A 19743-nucleotide genomic window follows, 5' to 3' on the forward strand; every position below is an offset into this window, starting at 1 on the left:
GGATGTGTACACCATGCCGCTCTGGCTGAAAAGACAAATGCTTTGCTTGTGCTTTGGTGCTAACGGGAGAGCAGACTTAAAATAATCAGTTTTCTTCTAAAGTAAACAACATTTATGCTTCTGACATAAAAGATGAAAAGCATACCTCTTTTTAAAACCAGAGCTTGCTCCTTAAGGTTGTGGCAGCTTAATAAATAATAATAAAAAAAGTATATATTCCATATGAGAAATTCTTTTTAAGAAATACTATGTGATTTCCATATTCTCTATATCCTTCATATTCTACAAAAAGGACACCCAGCTGTTGTTTAATACCTTTGATAGATGGCTATGCCTCAGTGGAGCCCTCCAGTAACTATTAGAAAAGTATTTCCTTTCTCAGTTGTAAGTTTATAGGCTCCTGTTCCAGTTTCCCAAGTGAACTCTTGCATGAAATTCCAGTGGCCTGCATCAATGAGAAATTAAAATGTCCTTTCTTGGACTAGGCAGCTAATTGGGGGAAAAAAAAAAAAAAAAAAAAAAAGACATTGAATTACGGGTTTAGCACAGAAAGTTTTTAGGTTGGATTATGTGCTCTGCAGGAGGATAATGCTGTTCATTTTGAAGTTTAATTTTCCTGAGAGATATGAATGGGAGGTTTCCAGCCTAGGGAGGCATCTCAAGTGGAACAAAACTGCTGGCTGTGTGTGTAACCTGTTGGGCGTTTTTCTGTTCAGCAGAGAGCTGCAGCTCTGCACTGGGAGATCAGTGAAGCCTTCTTCAAAAGCTATAATCTGCATAATGCATTTAATCTTGGCTTGCCCACTTTGGTACAACTTTTGATTTTTTTGTTTGGTTTGGGTTTTTGTTGTTGGTTTTTTTCCTGTGGAAGAAGTGATCATTCTGTAAGCTCCAGTGGAAGACTGCTGTATAGCAATGTATGTTTGCATGCTCTCATATATTGTAATATAATTCTGATTTTCCTGGTGTTTCTAAGATATCCTGTGATGATGCTTTCTCAGGGAGAAAAATCTGACCTCTACGTGATGCCCACAGCATTGATGTGTCTTCCTTTATCTTAAAAAATATTTCCACAAAGTATTTTGTGAAATTTTGAAAAAATAATTTGTTTAATCTTAAGTAAACTTTTATCAAACAAGTTTGTTAACAAAGCTTTTTAGATTTAATCATTTGGGAGGGTACTCTTTGTTTTGACATGACATTATTCTATTATTTTTGTATTGCCGGTTAAGAAAGGAGGGCGTGCAGGTGCAACAGGAGTGAAGTGCAGTCAGAAGTCCACCCAGGAGGAGGGCAAAATGCCCACAAACAGTAGAGATCTCACTGTACACAAAAATGCTGTGAAAACTGAGTAGTAGTCTTGTGCGATTTGAGGTTTTGATATTAGTGACAGGGAATATATGTGCTGAACAACCTGTGCACTCACCTGGAAGTCATGCACTCTGTTTAAAAGCGTTCCATGCTATCAGTATATTTTAATTTCATTATGTTGGTGATTTAATTTCATTTTCCTTGAAGGAAGTCATTGCGAATCAAAGGGCGATTCTGGTAATCTTTCTGTTTTGAAATTTCCTATGCACCTTTGAGTTTTGCAGCTGCCTTGCTGTACTCTAGATATGCTGCTGCCTCTAAATCATCAAGAGATAATAGTGATTATCTCAAGGTGATACTAAAAAGTGTTAGCAGTTGGTTATAAAATGCTCCCTTTACATAAAATAGTGTATACAAGTGCGAGGGTAACAAAAAGCATGTTCTCTCTTTCTCATTCAAACAAGCTCAAGATTGTTTCTTAGATATTTTTGAAAAAAGAATTGCTTGTTATCAGTTTAAAAAAAAAGCCCCACTTTTAAGATGAGTAAGCTAAAACCACTGTGATTCATCGTGTTTCTCAGAAACCTTGATCCATAACCTCAGGGAAAGAGTAATCCCACAAAATACTTCATTCTTCATTGAGGAATTTTGTTTTTTGAACGTTTAGATCTTCAAATAAATCATGAAAGGCTTTATTAGGCAAGTGATTCAGTAGAAGTACAAAGACGTTGGACAGGAGAGGTGCCCTTTCCAGCTCTAACAGAGTTCTGACAGCAAATGGCCATGGCAGCACAGAAGGAGATACAGGTGTCAGAAAAACATCTAGCCTTTAGATTTCTTTCAATTTTGCTTAGTATAGCCAAGAGCCCTTCTTTAGTGTATGGTAGGGGAGGGGCTATTTCTTTTGTTTCTGTGGTTTTGCTTGATTTTTTGTTTTTTAGGGTCTCTTCTTAGCTTTTTTCCCCCACAAGTATGGCTACAATTAAATTTGTAGCTTTCAGAAGAATCTTCTTCTGGAGACCTGAAACATTATCTTTACTTTAACCAGTCTCCTTTACACCTCACTTCAAAGTGATTAAGCAACTTCTGATAACTCCGCGTCTAAATGAGAAGGGATTTAAGTTATGCAGGCATGGCACAACACTAGCCCAAAGGCCCAAAAATCAAGCTGGGGGGGATGATCCCCTAATTTCCATAAATACCTCACAGGTTCCTTACAGGGCTACTTTCTTGCTGTGTGCTACAGCCTTTGCAGAGAGGCTGGGAAAAGAGAAGAGCCTTTCATGCTATGTATGCTGATCTCATGGTTTAATACTCTGCTTGAAGATGCCCAGGCACTACAAAGCGGAGGGTGATGCAGGAACTTGCATGGACTAAAGTAAATTTTCATAACAGAAACTTTCTATCTTTAAAGCTGTTACATGGTGTCATTTAACCATAAAGAAAGCTTCCACAAGTAGGACTTTTTCCCGATTTCTATCCAAAATGTGAAGTATTTGACATAACCCAAAACTACTGTCTCTTACATCAGTTTATCAACAGATTACTCGCGGTAGTTAGCTCTCTAGCATGCAAGCATAACAGCAACATTGTTTATATTGTAATTTGTAGGTATGAGATTCCTTTTCCTCAGAGCCAGGAGACTGGCTAAATCAGTTCACCAGTAGATTAACTGGAGGAGATAGTGGGCTACTGTCTTGTGGTTTTGGATTTTTGAGAGGAGATGAGTTTCCGTAGTGAACTATCTATTTATACCAGCTCACAGCCCACTGATTTTCACCCCTGTTGTTTTTGCATTCCAGACACATTCCTGTATTCCCCAGTAATAACTTTTAGCCTGAGGGAAGTTTGAAATGTAATCGGCTAGTTATTAGCACGGAGTCTGAGAATGTTTTTGCAAAGGATGAAGAAATCAAACGTTGGACATGAGCTGATGGAAGAGCTGGTTGTTGGGGGCTTGCTTTGGTATGAAGCAGGCTGCCAGGTTTGGTCCAGATGCGGAGAATAATAATAGGTGATTTATGGAATATTCAAACCATGGAACAACAGAAATGCTGGTTTTACCCATGTCTGGCTTATGTCACTTGAATGACTTCTGCTTGCTTGTCAGCTGGTGGTGTTAGAATCTCCTTCGGTCTTAAAACTGGGTTGACTATCAGCTACTGGGCAAAGACCTGTTGGATGAACTCATTGCAGACACAGTAACAAGCCAAAGGAACATGTCAACAGACTTGCATTTGGCGAATATTTATTTAACTGTATGTTATTTAATGGCATTCACACTAGGTAGATTTAGTGACATGACAATAATGATGAGCAAGCAAATCTGTTCAGTAGCAACTGACAAATCTCAATATTCATTTCATCAGGCAGTTTACCATTTGGATACAAGAAAGAATTCATTACATATGTTCTATATTTTATGGGCATGTTTCGTCTAACTTGTGAGTAATCTCTCATGTTATATTACTTGGTGAAGTGCAAGTTGCTAAAGTGGTAGTGATACAGCATTTGAAGTGAACGCATAAGACAAGAGGTAGCGTGGTTTAAGTCTTGGCATGCGATACCTCTTTGCTCTAATGTCTCCTGACCCAGGTGTTTGGCTCCTGTATGCTGGGAGCTTTGAGTGATGGGATGAAGACCCTCAACAGCTACTCATGTGACAGAAAGCTTGTCCTCTGTCCTTGCAGTTGGGGGTGGTGGTGTCATCACCCCTCTTGCCTGTCATGTCATCTTCTAGTAATAACAGGTGCGGCGTACTCTGTTGGACAGTGATATAATGGGAAAGGGCAGTAGAAGATGTCCTAGAGGATCCTTTGTTACAGTGGTTTTCAACCTGTTTTGGTTTGCAGGCTCCTATGGGTGCTCTGTCATGCTTAGAGACTCGAAACCAGCTCTCAGCAGGCTCGTTTTCCCTGGTTTTTGTTCACAGAGCCCTAATAAATACTCCATAAAATCACAGACTAAGGATGACAGGCTGAAAACAGCTGAAAATCGAATCAGCTGTTGGATAAGACTCTTCCAGTGGAGAGGTTGGCTGTCTCTCTCATCGCGTAACTAGCCAAGAGCGCGGCACCCTTCATGCAAGGTGGCGAGCACCTTCTTGCAACCAGATGTTGCTGGAGCCATCGTGTCCTTGAGGGTCTGCTCCGTGTGTAGCAGCAACAGATGGTGGGTCTCCACGGTGGGTTTAGGGCCATGTCCCAGGTAAAATGGATCCATGTTGGTAATCTGACCTGGAGTCTAAAACCACGGCTGCCATGTGAAGACGAAGGGGATGGTTAACATGTGGTGTCAGGACTAGAGGTTGTCTGAATGTTAGACATGGAGGAAATGGAAGGAATTTCAGAAACATATTGACTGTGTGAATAAACATAGTTCTGCAAATATTTCCTTTTGAACTTTGTTTTGCGACTTTCAAATTCTTTTTGTTTTGGGGAGGGATTGTTTGTTTATACATGTTACTTAAGGAGGGGAAATAAGCTGTCTGAACAGGTGATCCTGTGCTTGGGGGAGACTCAACACTCAGCTGTTCTCAGCAGCAGCTCTCAAATGAATCTTTCTTCTGTGCTAGAAACACGGCAAATACTCTGTGGTTGAAGTTTGCCAAGTGAATTAAAAATACAGCTGTGTAGTGATGCATACTTATATGGTGGCTGCACTTAGGGATTTCTTCTTCACCACCTCACCAGTGTTCTACTATATATTGTTATTCTGAAGTGCCTCCTGCAGCAGTTTTTTTTGCATTAGTTTTATTTTTTCAGTACTGAATTAGTAAGCATTTAAAACTGACAACCACATGTAAACAAGTGGTGTGTAAGTTATGAATAACAACTTACCTTGAATTACAACTGCTTGTTTGTATTGCACAGGGCACGATGTTGGGGGAGTTGTGAAATGACCGAATTCAGTAGTGCAACATTATTTCTATTTATCTGGTTTCTTGTAGCCCATTTGAATGAGTATCTTGATGCTCACACAATTCCCACAGCCGCAATCCTAGTAGGGGGATTGCTGGATTGTCGTGTTGGTGGAACATGCTGGCTCCGCTCCAGTCCATCTGACATGTGATGAGCAACATTTTTGCAAGCTTTTTAGGAGCTGTGCTTGCTCACTGTGTAGCTCTTCAGTTCCAACCAAAGACTAACAGAGCTTGGATGGGGGAAAACAAAAACAAACAAACAAACAAAATCATTATTAACAGATTTAACAATAATAAATAAAATGTATTTAACAAGCACTTGACCCAAACGTTAATTCTTCAAACTGTGCTGGTAGGCTCTGATGGCAGGTGAAAAAATGTTTTTCTTTACTGAGAAAACTGATACAGAGATGTAATTTTAAAAAAATTAATATACTCTTGTTTTTAAGGCAGGAGTTATCTATTATCTGCCAATTTATTTCTTTTGATTTAGTCCCTTAAGGACAATTTTTTTCTTTTCTCTCAGTATGACTTAGGCTAATCAAGTTAGTAAAGTGTTATTCAAGGTAACATCAGTGAATGTACTTCGGTAAAATGTTCTCATTGTCTGGAGGGTATTTCTGTCTCGTTCTTTTCAATTAAGTATTTAGGGTCACTTGCAGAGTGCAAGGGTCATCTTTATAAAGATGCCCCAGTGCAAAGAAACAGGTGTGGAGAAAAGAGGAAAGCTTGGGCAAATGTAGTGAAGGTTGATTGAGTAGCGGAACCAGTGGTACGCACTTCCTAAAGCCCTGCCACACCTTCTCAGGTAATTGCTTTTCTTTAGTTACTGCTTTCTGTAACAGGCAGAGGTGATAAGGAATGCACGTGGATATCCAATACCGAGGAAAGGTTAATGAGCAGGGTCGTGTGGTGGGTATTTGGAAACATATAAGTTAGTTTTCTTACATGTGGTCACAAAGATGTCTGAGATGATATATTTTCATTTTGACTTTAGTGAAAATGTGGGTGTTTGCTGCATGTTTTCAGTATTGTTTGATCAGTTGCATAGCAAAAAAATTTTGAAAACTGCAGGTGACGGTATGGTGTCTGGTTTTTACTTTACCTTTTAAATGTCAGACCATGAATTTTTGTGTGACCAACCAAAACCAGTTCCCCGTGCAGAGCCCACCAGCTCATAGTAGGTTTGCATGTGCTTCTTAATTGCTTTAGCTTTACTTGCTTGCGAGTCTCTAGAGAGCGGTGCAGTTGCATGGCTCTGCGCAAGGGCATAATTAGCCTGTAGCATTGCCCTGGCTTAACTAAAATGCTGATTTAGCATGTCAAATCCAGACTACCTGCATTATGCAAGAGGGAAAGAATTCGCCTGATTGTAGTCCTGTCAACACAAAGAGATTGCACCAGTATAACAAAATAGACTTCTGAAGTCTTGTTTAAATTGATGCGTGTTCTTGTCTGGATTCTATTATAAAAATATTAGTACCGAGAGCCACAATAGCTCGCTGTCTTACCAAGGGCCAGAGCAGGCTCCAGTTGCATCACACTATTGTTTTTTTTATTGGAATCTTTTCATGCATCCTGTGTGATTGCTATTCACCATTACTAAAACATCAATCAAAAAAATAAGTGGCAACTTCTGGTCCTGAGTGAAATTTTCCTGGGTGGGATTTCTAATAAACTTCTAACCACTTTCAATCTGGCCGTGCCTTTTTAGTTTAAAATGAGTAAATTCCCATCCCTGAGAGCCTAGAGCTGACAAAACTTTCACTTGGAGCCTCTCTCTCTTCAACTTACTAAATTCCGGCTGTGTTTAGCAGAGGCTGGTACGGCCATCTGTAGTTCCTGAGGTATGCCAGCCAGTGTGTGGGCAGAAGAAAATTTAATATATAGGATGTCTTTCTGGAATGCTTGTGGCTTTGTATAATTGTCCCATCTAGAGGAGTGGAATTTTTCTGGAAAAATCTTCATCTATCCGTAGATCTCAGTTGTTTAGATAGATTGTTTTAAGTCCTTGCCTTGGAGATATCCCCTATGCAGTGTTCTCTATTGCTTGTTTCCCTCCCACAGTAAAATGTAGTTTTAAGTTGGAAACGCTCTCTTGTTTATAATAAAAGGAAGTTTTGGAAGTATACGCTACATAACTCCAAAGGATCATTGTGCTCTTTGAGCGATCTGGAATGTCAGAACTTCCCATGTGTGCAAATTCAGCAGGGAAACATTGACAGATTCCCGACTGAGAGCTTGGATTGAAGACACTATATGGGAAGCTAGGCCCAAAGGCTTCCTCCATCATCTTGCTGACTTCCATGCTGTTTTCATGGCCTGGCCACTAGCAGTAATTTAATGTAAGTACAGGGATGCACATAATGCAGGTGCATTACAGAGGAACTCCTGGGTCTTGATGCCTGGTCCTGCATTTGTTAAAATGGAAGGCTAGGCAGAAGTTAAGGTTGGTTATTGCCTCAGCCACCTGGTTTTGAACTTTGAGGTATTTTCATGTCAATTACGAAGGGGGAAGAAAACCCCAAATGCATATTTGCACCCTAAACAAGAAACCGGAAGAAAATGCCTCTCTCTATTGTCTTCAGAAGACTTTACAGTGTTGTGACCGTATCATCTTTCTTAAATAACAGAGTCGCTAGCATGCCAGAACAGGCACATCATATATCTAAAATGTATTTACATCTGCTTTACATCACTGCAGCCATGCAAAGCAGGCTGTATGTCTCCATACCACAGCTCACAACTTGTGAGTGGGTGTAGTAGTGAGCAGGGCAGTGCTGGAGAATGGCTTTACTGGGGCTGAGCTTGCTCAGTTTTCATCCCTGCTGCAAAGCATCCCTTCTGCTCTTCTGCCTTTGCAGTTCCTTTGGCACCGGCACCTCATTCACAATCCAGCCAGGGAAGCAAATGTTGGATTTCTAAACAGGCTGTATTTGTGGTTAGATTAAATTTCTAATTAATTATTCTTGAGGTATGTTTTCAGAAAATGTATTCTGTAGTAGGAATAGTATAATTTTTGAAGGTGTTTGAACCCCCTGAAAAGCCGTGCCCCTATGTGCTTGGTTGATTTGTGTTTTGGCAGCTGCGTTGTTCAAAAATTTTGTTTTCTCCCATCATGCTTGTTCCTTCTCAGCTGTTAAAATTAACACAGAGGGCAAAGGGAGAGTCAATAAATGTAAAAATTAATGCCAATAAGATAATAGCAGATGCTTTTCCACACATGTAGTTGCATCGAGGAACTTGTATTTGCAGAGGTATTACAGAGAACAAGACTGCAGGAGAGTTTACAGGACTGAGCAGTGCGCCTGAAAGCCAGACAGTATCTTTACCAGTTAATCCCAAATATCATAGAGCAGGAGTTAGGCCCTCTTTTTGCTTTAAATGTAGGAACATCATATATCTCTTAGGTTTGGTGAGGAGTCCTTAGGATAGAGATAATCTATTCTCTAAAACATGTTACTAAGTTTGCGGGACTTCTCATGTGGAGCGCGCTATTTCTGACTGAAAAATCCCAGGCTTACCTTTTGATTCAAACCTACTTTTCTTTCCTATTAAGGTGTGAAGCCATGAGCTGTATGGGGTAAAAAAGGAGTTCAAAGCTAAGAGACATTCCAGGGAATGGGCTCACCTGCTGTTTGTTTTCAGGCCGTGGTCAGTGGCACACTGGCACCTGCAAAGCCAGTGGAGCAGAAGATAAATATAAGGGCAGTTGTAAGCCCCAGGATAGGGATCAGGCTCACTCATTATCCCATCTTTTATTTTGCCAGTAGAATTTAAAAATACATACATAAATATATTCCTGAGCCAAAACTGTTGGCTCGACCTTTGTGCTTGAGCTGCATGTCCGTGCCTAGGACTTATTCTCTGCAGTGTTTTTTGGTTGGTTGGTATTTTTTCCCCCTCACACAGGTGAGAAGAAGATAAAAGAGACTGAAGAAGGATAGACCAGCAGCCTGCAACTTTATTTCAGCAGTTTAACTATAAATGTAGGTTGTGGGTTTGGGTACAGGGTTCCCCACTTAAAACTGGCAGATGCTGAATACCAAAATTACACATATGTTGTTGATCAGCATTTTCCAAATGCAGTGTTTTCTGTTAGCTGATCAAAAGTAAGCCTTTTGCTAAACAAAAGAGACATAAGAAAAACAGTGGTTTTCCATAGTACAAAAGATGCCTCTGGTTTCTCTGGCTCTTTGCAGTTCTTCTCTGGAGATTATGAAGATAGGTTTGGGGTTTTGTTTTTTGGAGTTTCTTTTGTGTTCCCAGTATATAAAGTTCTGTTTCTTATTATCATTGCTTCTGCTTTCCAGAGACATAAGAGATAACAAATTGGCTCATAAATTCCCTTTCTAATTTTAGCCACAGGAAATGTTGCTCCATACATTCGAAGTGCATTTCCAGGTAGGCTGGTTTGTTAGAATCCAGGCATTTTGGGTTATGTGCATTTGTTTGCACTGAGCTGGAAGTGGTTTCTATGGGTTAGAGGGTGGGACTTACTTCATTGGAAATGCAGCTTTACAGGTTGGAGAAAATTACTTTTATTTTTCATAAAGTCATCCAATGTCGCCTTGCACAGTTCTGCAGTGTGAGTGACAGAAAATGCCTGTGTTATAAAAGGCAGTGATGTGCTTTTGGTTTCCAGCTATATTGCTGAAATATCTGGATATTAAAAGCTAAAATTCCGGACTACAGCAGGACAACTCTTAAAAGTATTTTGAAGTCTTCAAAAAAAACCAAAACCCATGCAGTATTTTCATGGCATTCTACATGGCCACTTACCAGACCAGTGGGAGGCATTGTGTCTGACTTGCCTGGCACTTCTACTGCTATTTTTCAAGAAGAACGGGTATCATAATGTAGGGGGTTTTAGGTTGTATTTAATAATATTGAAGTGTTCAGTAAACTACTGTGGCGTGTAAAGTTGCACAAAAACCATACCTCACGCAGAAGCAGTAGAAATTTGCAAGCATTTTGTATAAGGTTTATAAGAATTAACATAAAAGTCTTCCTTAATTGTCTGTGAAGAAGTCTGCTGGCTTTGGCTCTGCAGGGACGAGATTGCTTTCAGGCGGGAAGACAACAAGAGGAAGGGACTGTGCGATGTGGGACACCTCTGCCTGTGGTTTTCTGTGAGGAGCAAGTGTGCAACCATGGGACCTGGCAGCACTAACCTCTCTGCTGGATTTGAGAGATCAAGTCATGTGCTGAGGGAGGGGTGCAGTGTGTCAGGCTGCCCCTAGTACCTGCAGGAAGGATGGCAAGAGAGGTGCTGTGCCTGAAAGAGAAGTAATTCTCAGTGATCCTGGGGAAGTTGTCTGAAAGAGTAAAGTAAATGTGTGTTTGGTGTGTGGTTACGGAAACATGTTCTTTTCCTCTCTGAAAATCCTGTTTAGTTTGTCTGGGAAGGTGGTGAAAAAGGTGAAGATCTAGAAAAAAGTTAGTGTGAGGGAACTGTGAGTTTGTAGTCAGAAGCAAGCACAAGCAGCGCCCCGTGGTTATGTGTGAGGTGGGAGTTATTACAGCCTTGCAGCTGGAGTGAAGATTAAACGTTAAGACAAAATATTATGTTAAGTACTCCTTCCTTTCTGTCTGATTCTTCCTGAGGAGTGAGGGAGAACAGCACTTTCTTAGATGCTGTGTCTAGTGTTGTTTGAACACAACCACTGGTAGTTCCTTCAGGAAATCATATAAACTGGCACGGCCTGTTGGGCACAGCTAGCAGGCTGGGTTAGGCAAGTGTTTCCACCCTTGGAGCGTCTTGTAAACTTGCTGGAAAAGCAGCTCCTCTTGCAGTTAAAGATCAGGCTAACAACTCCACATCCTGGACTTGATGCCTTGGAGGGAACCTGTAAGGTTCTGCTGTGGAAGCTCTGTGCTCTCAGTTCAACATGGGCAAGCAGATATTTGATTGTCTGCCCATGTCTCTTCGGGGACAAAGGTGCTGCAAGCACATATCCTGTAAGTGGCCTCTTTGCACAGCCTTTGGCCCTGCACAGTCCCATGAGTTCTGGGCTGCTTCAGAGGTTCATGCAGAAATTTATTAATTTTTAAAAAATTATTATTATTTTTCCCCAGTTGCTGAAATGCTCAACTGCAATTTTCTCTCCAGGTGATCTAATTACAATGCAGCAGCTTGCTTGAGATTAAAAATGTACCTATAGGCCCTTACATGCCTAAATTTCTGAAAACCAAAAGCCTAAAGTTGAGTTTCAAAATCAGAGCAACTCCAACGAGTTGTGATGTAGAATTACTACTAGCACATGGCTTTTCTGCTCTCACAACTGTGACAGCTCAATTGACTGAGAGATGTTTTGTAGGAATATCTCAACCCCTTTGATTATCCAGTTTGTATTTACCAGCCACCTTTGCCCAGGTAAAGACGTTGCTCTGAGCTTTTGCTTCTCTCTTCAATTCTGTGTGCACAAGTAATTTAATAATGAAATTATTAGAAGCTTCAAGGAGAAAAACTCTCTGAAGTTATTTCTTCAGTATAACAGTCTTTTGCCAAATTAAGATGGCAAAATAGGAAAGAAAAGAAAGCAAGTAACGACCCCATTTACATTTAAAGTTACCCATTTCTTGGCACTATGTTCAGCTTGGTTACTGGGTACCTCTGAATTTAAATTTCTTATTCACCCATTTTCACATTTGCTCTCAAATAAAGAGAAAGCTTTTGTCCTTTAGTTTCTAATGTTTATGGATTTTGAGCAGCATTTAATGTTCTAGTTGTCTTTTGTGGGCAGCTGATCCTTTGAGTAGCTGAGCGTCTTAGCAGCGTGTGTCAGTGCTGCTGTGCAGTGCCATCAGGCTCTTGGGGGTCCGCGGCCTTGCTTGGCTTTTCTACTTTGAAGGTTCCATGTTGTGGTGTGAAGTACCAGTTCCTGGTTCAACAGATGAGACTGTTGTGATGGGGGGAGAAGAGGTTTGCATGAACTCTCCGTGCAGGAGTGGATCTAATAAAGTGAGGAAATAGTCCCCATAAATACAGATTTGTCAACTATTGGATTTTAAGAATGAGGGCGATTCTTTGCTACCGAAAATCATCTTCAGATTCAGCAACAACTTGGACCCAAAGGATACTAAAGCTCCTGGAATGATGGTATACATTATATTTTTTTCTTGCATAAACATTAGTCTAGGTTAGTACCTGAAAAAGTAAGCTTTGACAAAGAAAAAAAAAAACAACATGGTTGGTTAGATGCCAAGTTAGAGACATGCCAAAAAGAAACTGCAATTGGAAGAAGTAAATATATTTCTGGTCTTTAGTTGTTATTGTTGTTGGTTGGTTGGGTTGTTTTTGTTATTTGCCTGTCATATTATATTCCAGAAGTTGCAGTTAATTATTATTTTGCAGAGCAAGTCAGACTCTAATGAAATTGTATAGCTGCATGTTTTATTGTACAAGGAAACCTACCTGTAGGTCTCGTGTTTCCTTTCTCTGGAGTGGCAGTGGCTGAACAGCAGGATTTTCACTCCCAGATATTTGGCAAGGTGCAAAGATCATGCCTTTAAACGGTGTGGAGAAAACTTGTTATTGTATTTCTATAAAGAGAAAACAAGAGCTGCTTGATTGCAGAGAAGCATAACTTAGCCACGAGTTAGCACTCATCAGTTTAGAAAGGAAGGAGCTAAAGCCAGTCCTGAACCGCAAAGGTTTTTTTATGACCTTGCTATATCATTACTAGTTACTTGGATCAGAGTTATATAAAATGAGATATTAAATTATTGAAAGATAATAGCTAACTTATTCATCATGGCATACTGCAGCAGGTGATTAAAATTACTTTCTAGCTGAAAGTAATTCTTGCTGTTGTGTGGGAGTGACAGTCCGGTGGTTCTCACGATGAAACAATTTTCGTGCAGATTCTAATTTTGTGAGGTAAGATACTGCAAAAGTAGAGGGTGTGAAAATAGAGCTCAGTTAGTTTTATAGATTTACACTTAATTATTTGGAAAGATATGATTAAATGGTTAAAGTATGTAGACTCCAAGGGAAATGATGGAAAGATAAACAGTGAAGGAGAAGCATTAGTAAAACACTGTTAGGTAAAAGGGGGCATAATCAATACAGTTTGGATTTTTTTACATCAGTACAGGAAATATCCCTAGTCATACAGAAGAGAGGGCTGTATACTGGGAAGCAGGTATTCTGCAAGGGGAGGTCACCTCTTAGTTCTCCATACTGCAGCTAAAAAGGTCATGTGATTCATGGATGGAGGAACAGGAATATATAATAAAAGTGGGATTCTATTTTTATTAAATGAATCGGTAAGACCATGACTGAAATATTGCCATCAGGTTTTGGTGTCTCTTAGAATCCGTGCTGAAAAGGCTTTCAAAAGCATTTGAAGTTTGTTAGAGATGTGAGAATTCTGACACATTCAGTTTGCCAGAGAGAAAGTAATTTTCCTGTCTGCTATCAATAGAGGGATAAAAAGTTTCAATTCCATGCAGGTGGAGCATCAAAAATTGAAACTTGAGTCTTGATTTACCAAGGAATTGCTCATCAAACATTAACTCCTATCTCTTAATTAAGTATTAACTCCTATCTCTTGAGATGTCCTGTAGCAGAAGACATCCCATCTTGGAGGCATGCCCTCTACTTATGCCAATCTAACCAGATTTTTACATAACAGCAACTTCTGTCCTGAAGTCATGAAGATAAATGAGCTGAAAGAAAGGAAATTACTTAATTAAGGACTTGAAGGACCATCTTTTCTCTCCTGTTCCCCGTTCCTTCCCAGCAAGTGACTTCCTACCAGTTACCCGAGACAGTTTTTCTCTGCAAGCATAGCTACAGTCGAGGACAGCGGTGTCGCTCCAGCCTGACCCATGTCAGTATAACCCAGCGGCAGGCAGGGGGCGGGCCGGGCGTGGGCAGGGAGGCTGCGCCTGGGCAGGGAGCCCCGGTCTCTGCCTGCCCCTGCCTGTGCCGCTGCTGCTGAACTTCCCAATCGTTCTGCAATGACCGGGTTTTCTCACGCTGTCAAAACCAGGTTGAAGACTGGGATGTTTATACAAAGCCTTATTTATACTTTTGTTTATTTTTGTGCATACAGAAAATAATTTGTACATGAGCGCATGCATATGATTTTTTTTTATTGTTATTAAGAGTATTTTTTAATGTTTGGGGTGGTTTTCTATTTTATAAGTTCAGAGGAGTGCCACTGATGAAAAGCAAAGCTAACTGAAAAACGGAGCCAAGTATAGAAATTTCCTAATGCTTCTAAAATTCACTGTTAGTGGGAGTAATGAACCCACTGTTCTTCTGTGGAGATCTCACCTGTTAACTATTTTGTCAAAAATACACTTTACAGACACTGCTATGTCAATATTCAAAGTGGTTGAATTAAAGAAATGCGTGCTTTGGCTCAGTGTGCAGGAGCTGTTATTCTTTATAATGCTTACAGATTTTCAGAACTTGAAGACAAGTGAAGGAAATGGCTCGCATTTCTCAAATATAAACGATGTAGCTCATTTTTTCACCAGGACAGAACATACTATATGCATTAGATTAGTGTGCTGGGGGTGGTTTGTTGTAGCCAGTTCCACGTCTTTGCTTCCAAGAGCCATCTCTGGAAAAAGCAGAAATGTGCTGCAGGATAAAGCCTGCCAGAGTACAGATTTGTTATCAGGCAGTTTGAGGTTGTCTTATTTTTCAGCACTTATTTTGAATAAATGTAGGGCAGAGGAATGAGTATAAGGTTGAGAATGGCAGGAGAAGAAAGGATGAGCTTTGCCTTTATAAATGGCAGCATAAGCATCTCATAACACTTTCTTCATTACTATGTCTTAAGTGGCATCGTTGCACAGCAACACACACCAAAAATTGCACCCTGTTTGTTGGTTTTCACATAAAGTAGCAGCTCCTCTGTTGTTGGCTTATTCATTTAATATTGTTGCATTACCTAATTGATTTAAACGTGCTGCCTGGTGGTGTGAATGTTTCTTATTCCATACACCATTTGTATGGAAAATGACAGAGTGCTGATTGTACTAATTCACTGGAGATGTAGAAGGAGGAAGAATACTGTTCTTCTATAATAATTTTAGTTACATTGATACAGTTCTACTGAATTAATGACCCGTTTTTTAATACCAAAATACTTCAGACTGAACGTGGGAGTTGCTTTGTGAAGCATCACAGAGTTGCAAGGAATACTAAAGCAAATCGAATTTTCCTATCATGAGAAGGATTTAATAACAGACAAAGAATTAGGTAGGCAATGTTAGTAAAGTTCTATAAAGCTGAAAGATTTTTGCACCTCCTAATTATCCATAACTTTCCAAAAAGAACCTTTTTGCCTTACTTGCTCTCCTGAGACCCTGACCTTGCATTCAGCGCTAGGAGTAGCCCTGCTGACTTTGTACTAAACATATGCTGTGATTCAGTGTAATATTGGCTTTTCTCTGTCCGATTTGAAACCAACCATTTTGAGTAACACTCCTTGTTCATTGGATGTGGCGGGGCTGGTGTGCATGAGGAGGTAATGAAGAGATTTTTATAGTCAGTTCTCGGTGCCAGCAACCAGCCATTTTAGCCAGCTTTAAACCCTGCAGCTAAAGGCCGTGGGACAAAGCGGGTGCAAGCGGCTGTCGGTGCACAACATGGCGATATAGTGGCTGCGGGCTGGTGGGTTTGCCAGGGATGGAAGGGACAAGGGGTGGAGCGGGCCCGAGGAACTGCAGCATGCTGTGGTTTCAGGTTGGGGCGAGGATGGATTCTTCTTTCCCAAACACGTTTTCAATTACTGGCATACTGTAGCCTTTTCCCTTTTTCCACAGTGTGGAGCTCAAACTGGAGATAATATTACTGTACACTACAGATTGAAGAAATAATTATGCTACACAGAACAATAAAAAACACAAAAAACCAAAGAAAATGTTTGTTTAGAAAAAAATGGGGGAATAATAGGAGTGGGAAAATAATCCTGTTGCTTTAAGGTAGCTTTTAAAAATAGGAGTAGTAAGCTTAGTGCTTTAGCTTTTACCACAGTAAACATATAATTGTAAGCTGATTGTGGTGAATTCCTTAAATGACAACCCCCATCAATATAAGTTTTAGAGAGACAGCCCTACATCTGGAAGCCAGCAGCAGATCAGGATTTTATTAAGCGGCACTGCCAAATAAAATCCAAGCCCTACTACAAGCAATATAAAAATAAAGATTGGCTTATAGTGTAGCACCTCAAATAGGAGAGCGAGTGCTCCAGAGCTGGGAGACACTGTGAGAACACCTTAGCTTTCCCAGCAGCTCTTGAGCCTGAGGTTGAAATGGTCAATATCGATTTGGGTTTCTGCATTGGCTGTAGAAGTGTTCAGGAGCTTAAGTTTCCAGTAGAATAAACAGAGAAACTACCAAAATGCTATTAGTATGTCCAACTTATTTTTATCGGTAATGTTTTAGACAAAGTACTCTGTGATATATATTAGAGACAAAATAAAAAAGGTTGATAGAATATGATTTTCTGTCTGTATAGAAGGTTATGAGAGAATGACCTTGTCATAACAGACAGAAGCCTGCCTTCTTCCAAGGGCTGCAACTTGACATAGTTATTTCCAGCTTTCATCCTATGGATGGAGGCAATTGAGTGCAGTCGATGGCTGTGACAGCCACGTGTCTGGCTACAACTGAGTGATGAGGATCAGAAAAAGGGAGGGCGGTGATGCAGGGCTGACCCAAACACAGAACCAGCAGCCATCCTGTGAGCGAGAGCTTGGCTACAGAATCACATGGGACGACAGTCTCTGGAGCCACAAAATAACGAGCACTTTCCAGTTCTGCGAGCTGGTGACCTTCATACTTTGTGGAGCATATCAGTGCCCTTCCTTGCTGAGTGGGAGATTTCAAATACAGTGGCATAAAATTAACTTGTTTGAGTTTAGAAAGCAGTGTGATTAGTAGCTCCTTCTTAGTCTTTGTGCCTAGAAATAACCCAGAACATGATAGCACAAAGTTTCAAGGAAGTAAAATAAGCGATATTCTAAACAAAATTCAGATCTTTTATTTTTTTTTAACAGGTTTTTGATATGGCTTAGCTTGATACAGCATGGTATTTACCAGCCTGGCCTTTAATATTGGATCTGCTTTCCAGTTATGCTTCAATTCATACAACATTTGCAGAGAGCATGTGTGGGCGTACGTGTGAGAGAGATATTGATTTTGTTCTTTAAAAATGTGGTCTGCACTAACTATGAAAACCCTTCAGGATTTCTAGCACTTAAACACCATTTCCTTTCTCAATGTGCTACCAGCATTAAGCAATCTTCATAATGTCTTTCTGACAAATGGAGAGTGCAAGTGGAGGAATACATGCTGATTTTTCCGAAGTAGAATATTAACACAGATATCACTGAAAAACAGGCTACAAAACCTCTCCAGAAGTAAAGAGTTAACGGGAGAGCTCAGATTACAACTTGGAAGTGAATACATAAGGTCTTAGCTCTATTTTTTGGAAGTGCATGAGTGAAAATGGAATAAAGAAAGTACATGTCATTCCTAGCTGTTGCTGTGTGTTAGAGTAGTCTCTTGTGTCTGGGACAGCAGACGTTGGGCAATCCCAATTGCCACCACTTTCCACAGAGCATCTTTATATTCCTGGGGGTTGTTCCTCACCACCGTCTTTTTTGTGTGCTATATTCCTGAGCCTTGATAGTGCTTTGATAGTATTTAATATCTGAGAAGTCCAAAGGAACGTTATTTTTGTCTTTCTGACAGTTCAATTGCTTTTTCCTGTAGGTCTGAAGACCTATCTGATCTCTGGTCAGAAGGTGAAGGAGCCCCACTGCAGCTGCCCGCAAGCATTGCTTCCTGGCTTGGAGCCCGGAGATGGAGCCAGGATCCAGGGATCATCGTCAGCTGAGAACACCAGTGACTTGACAAAGACTCTCAAACATGCAGAAAAAACAAAGGTGAGTTCTTGTATCAAACCCAAACAGCATAGATCTCGACTGTGCAAACCAGGGAGAGATGTGTGGATGGGGAAAACTTACAGGTTTGTTCATGCACTCCTTTGTATATTCCTCTATATATGTGTGTATGTATATGTGTGTGTGTACACACATATAGTGACAAAATGTAGTTTGAGGGATGAAAAAATTTACAAAGTAAAATGCGTTGCCAGTTGGCAAGGAATCCCTAAACATGAACACTTTTTAAAGGTGGTTTCAAATACATTGTTTGGATTTTTTAAAAATATTTCAGGACTAAGAGGTTAATGCTGCTCTTTCAGTGGTCTTGATTTTATGGGGGAATAAAAAATATGCTTTAAGCAGCTACTGTAACTTCTGTGATTTTCTGCTTTTGCTGCACCCTCGTTCTGCTGTTCCTCTATCATGCAGGTCATGTACCTATAAACCCTTTCATATACGTATATAACAGACACCCTACAAAAAGATAAAGGAGTGGTTTTTGTCGTGGGAGAAAGCACTCCAGTAGCCTATGAGATTGTTTTTATCAGCTTGCTCGAGAAACCTACATCTAGAACTGAGGGCAATGATTTGTATGGATTCAGCTTAGAGGAATGATGACATTTTGTTATGTTCACACTTCTCACAAGATCTCTTGACAAGGAAATCTGTGAAACAATGTGTATTGCTTTGAAGCTTTGCTGTTACTCTCCACCTTCCAGCTCAGAACAGATTTACCAAACAACAGATGTCTATTCTCTATTTGCATTTGTGCTGATAGATGCTCGTCCTGGGTTGCCTGAGCTGGGCACAAATGTCAGAACCACGGGTGGTCACCTGCAGGTCACTGTCCTTAGACTTCAGTGTGTTTAGTCCTGGGAGGATCTCTTCAACACAGGTTTGATGTTTAGCTGACAGAGTTGATGGGGGGTGACTTTCATGCTGCTCCATTTTTGCTGCTTGTATGTTTGTTGTCTGGATTAGGAGAGCATGAGTCGGGCACATTTACCCTGCCTCTGGGCCAGGCTTTAAGTTTTGGAGTAAAAACGCTGGATCTCAAGTGAGATCAGCTGGAAGGCTGGCCCAAAGATTTGGTCCAACATTAAGTGAGCTCCTTAAACAGTCCTGGATTGCTCTGTAACTACAGAAGGTAGCTGTAGCCATCTGTATCCCTCCCCAAAATATGCACTGTGTGTGGTTTGACTGCATCCAAGTTGCTGGCGATGCTTTTCTATTCCTTCTCCCATGTAAGAAGGAATATATTTAGCATCCCTCAGGCACCAGCTTTCCAGCTCTCTCTCGTCTTTCAATGAAGGTGCTAGCAAATAAGGTAAGAAAATACATCTCAGAGCCATCAGTGGGTGTCTGTACAAATAAGCCTGTCTGTACTGCCCAGTGCATGGCTATGCAGAGGTACAGATGTGACAGGAAGGGGTAGAAACTCCTTTATTTCAAGTAGTGAAGGAAGAAGAATGCACCAAATGGAGCAGTTTGACTGAGCTGCCTGTCCGTGGAGCAGAAGGGAGAGAGGAGAGATTAAAGCAGTAAAACTAAGGGTGCTGTTCTGAGAGAAAGTGAGGATGCCTTGTTAATGTCCA

General features: G+C 40.5%; 1 protein-coding gene across 3 annotated transcripts in view; it reads left to right on the plus strand.

The window, feature by feature from the left end:
- ADCY9 (adenylate cyclase 9) overlaps window positions 1-19743 on the plus strand; it is a 93930-nt gene that overhangs the window by 31748 nt on the left and 42439 nt on the right. For all 3 annotated transcript variants that reach the window (XM_075106034.1, XM_075106035.1, XM_075106036.1), the window contains one exon: window positions 17976-18148. In XM_075106034.1, the coding sequence (XP_074962135.1) occupies window positions 17976-18148 (173 nt within the window). The remainder of the gene's footprint in view (window positions 1-17975; window positions 18149-19743) is intronic.

Source organism: Phalacrocorax aristotelis, chromosome 10, assembly GCF_949628215.1.
Source record: "Phalacrocorax aristotelis chromosome 10, bGulAri2.1, whole genome shotgun sequence".
In the NCBI taxonomy this organism is placed as follows: Eukaryota; Metazoa; Chordata; class Aves; order Suliformes; family Phalacrocoracidae; genus Phalacrocorax; species Phalacrocorax aristotelis.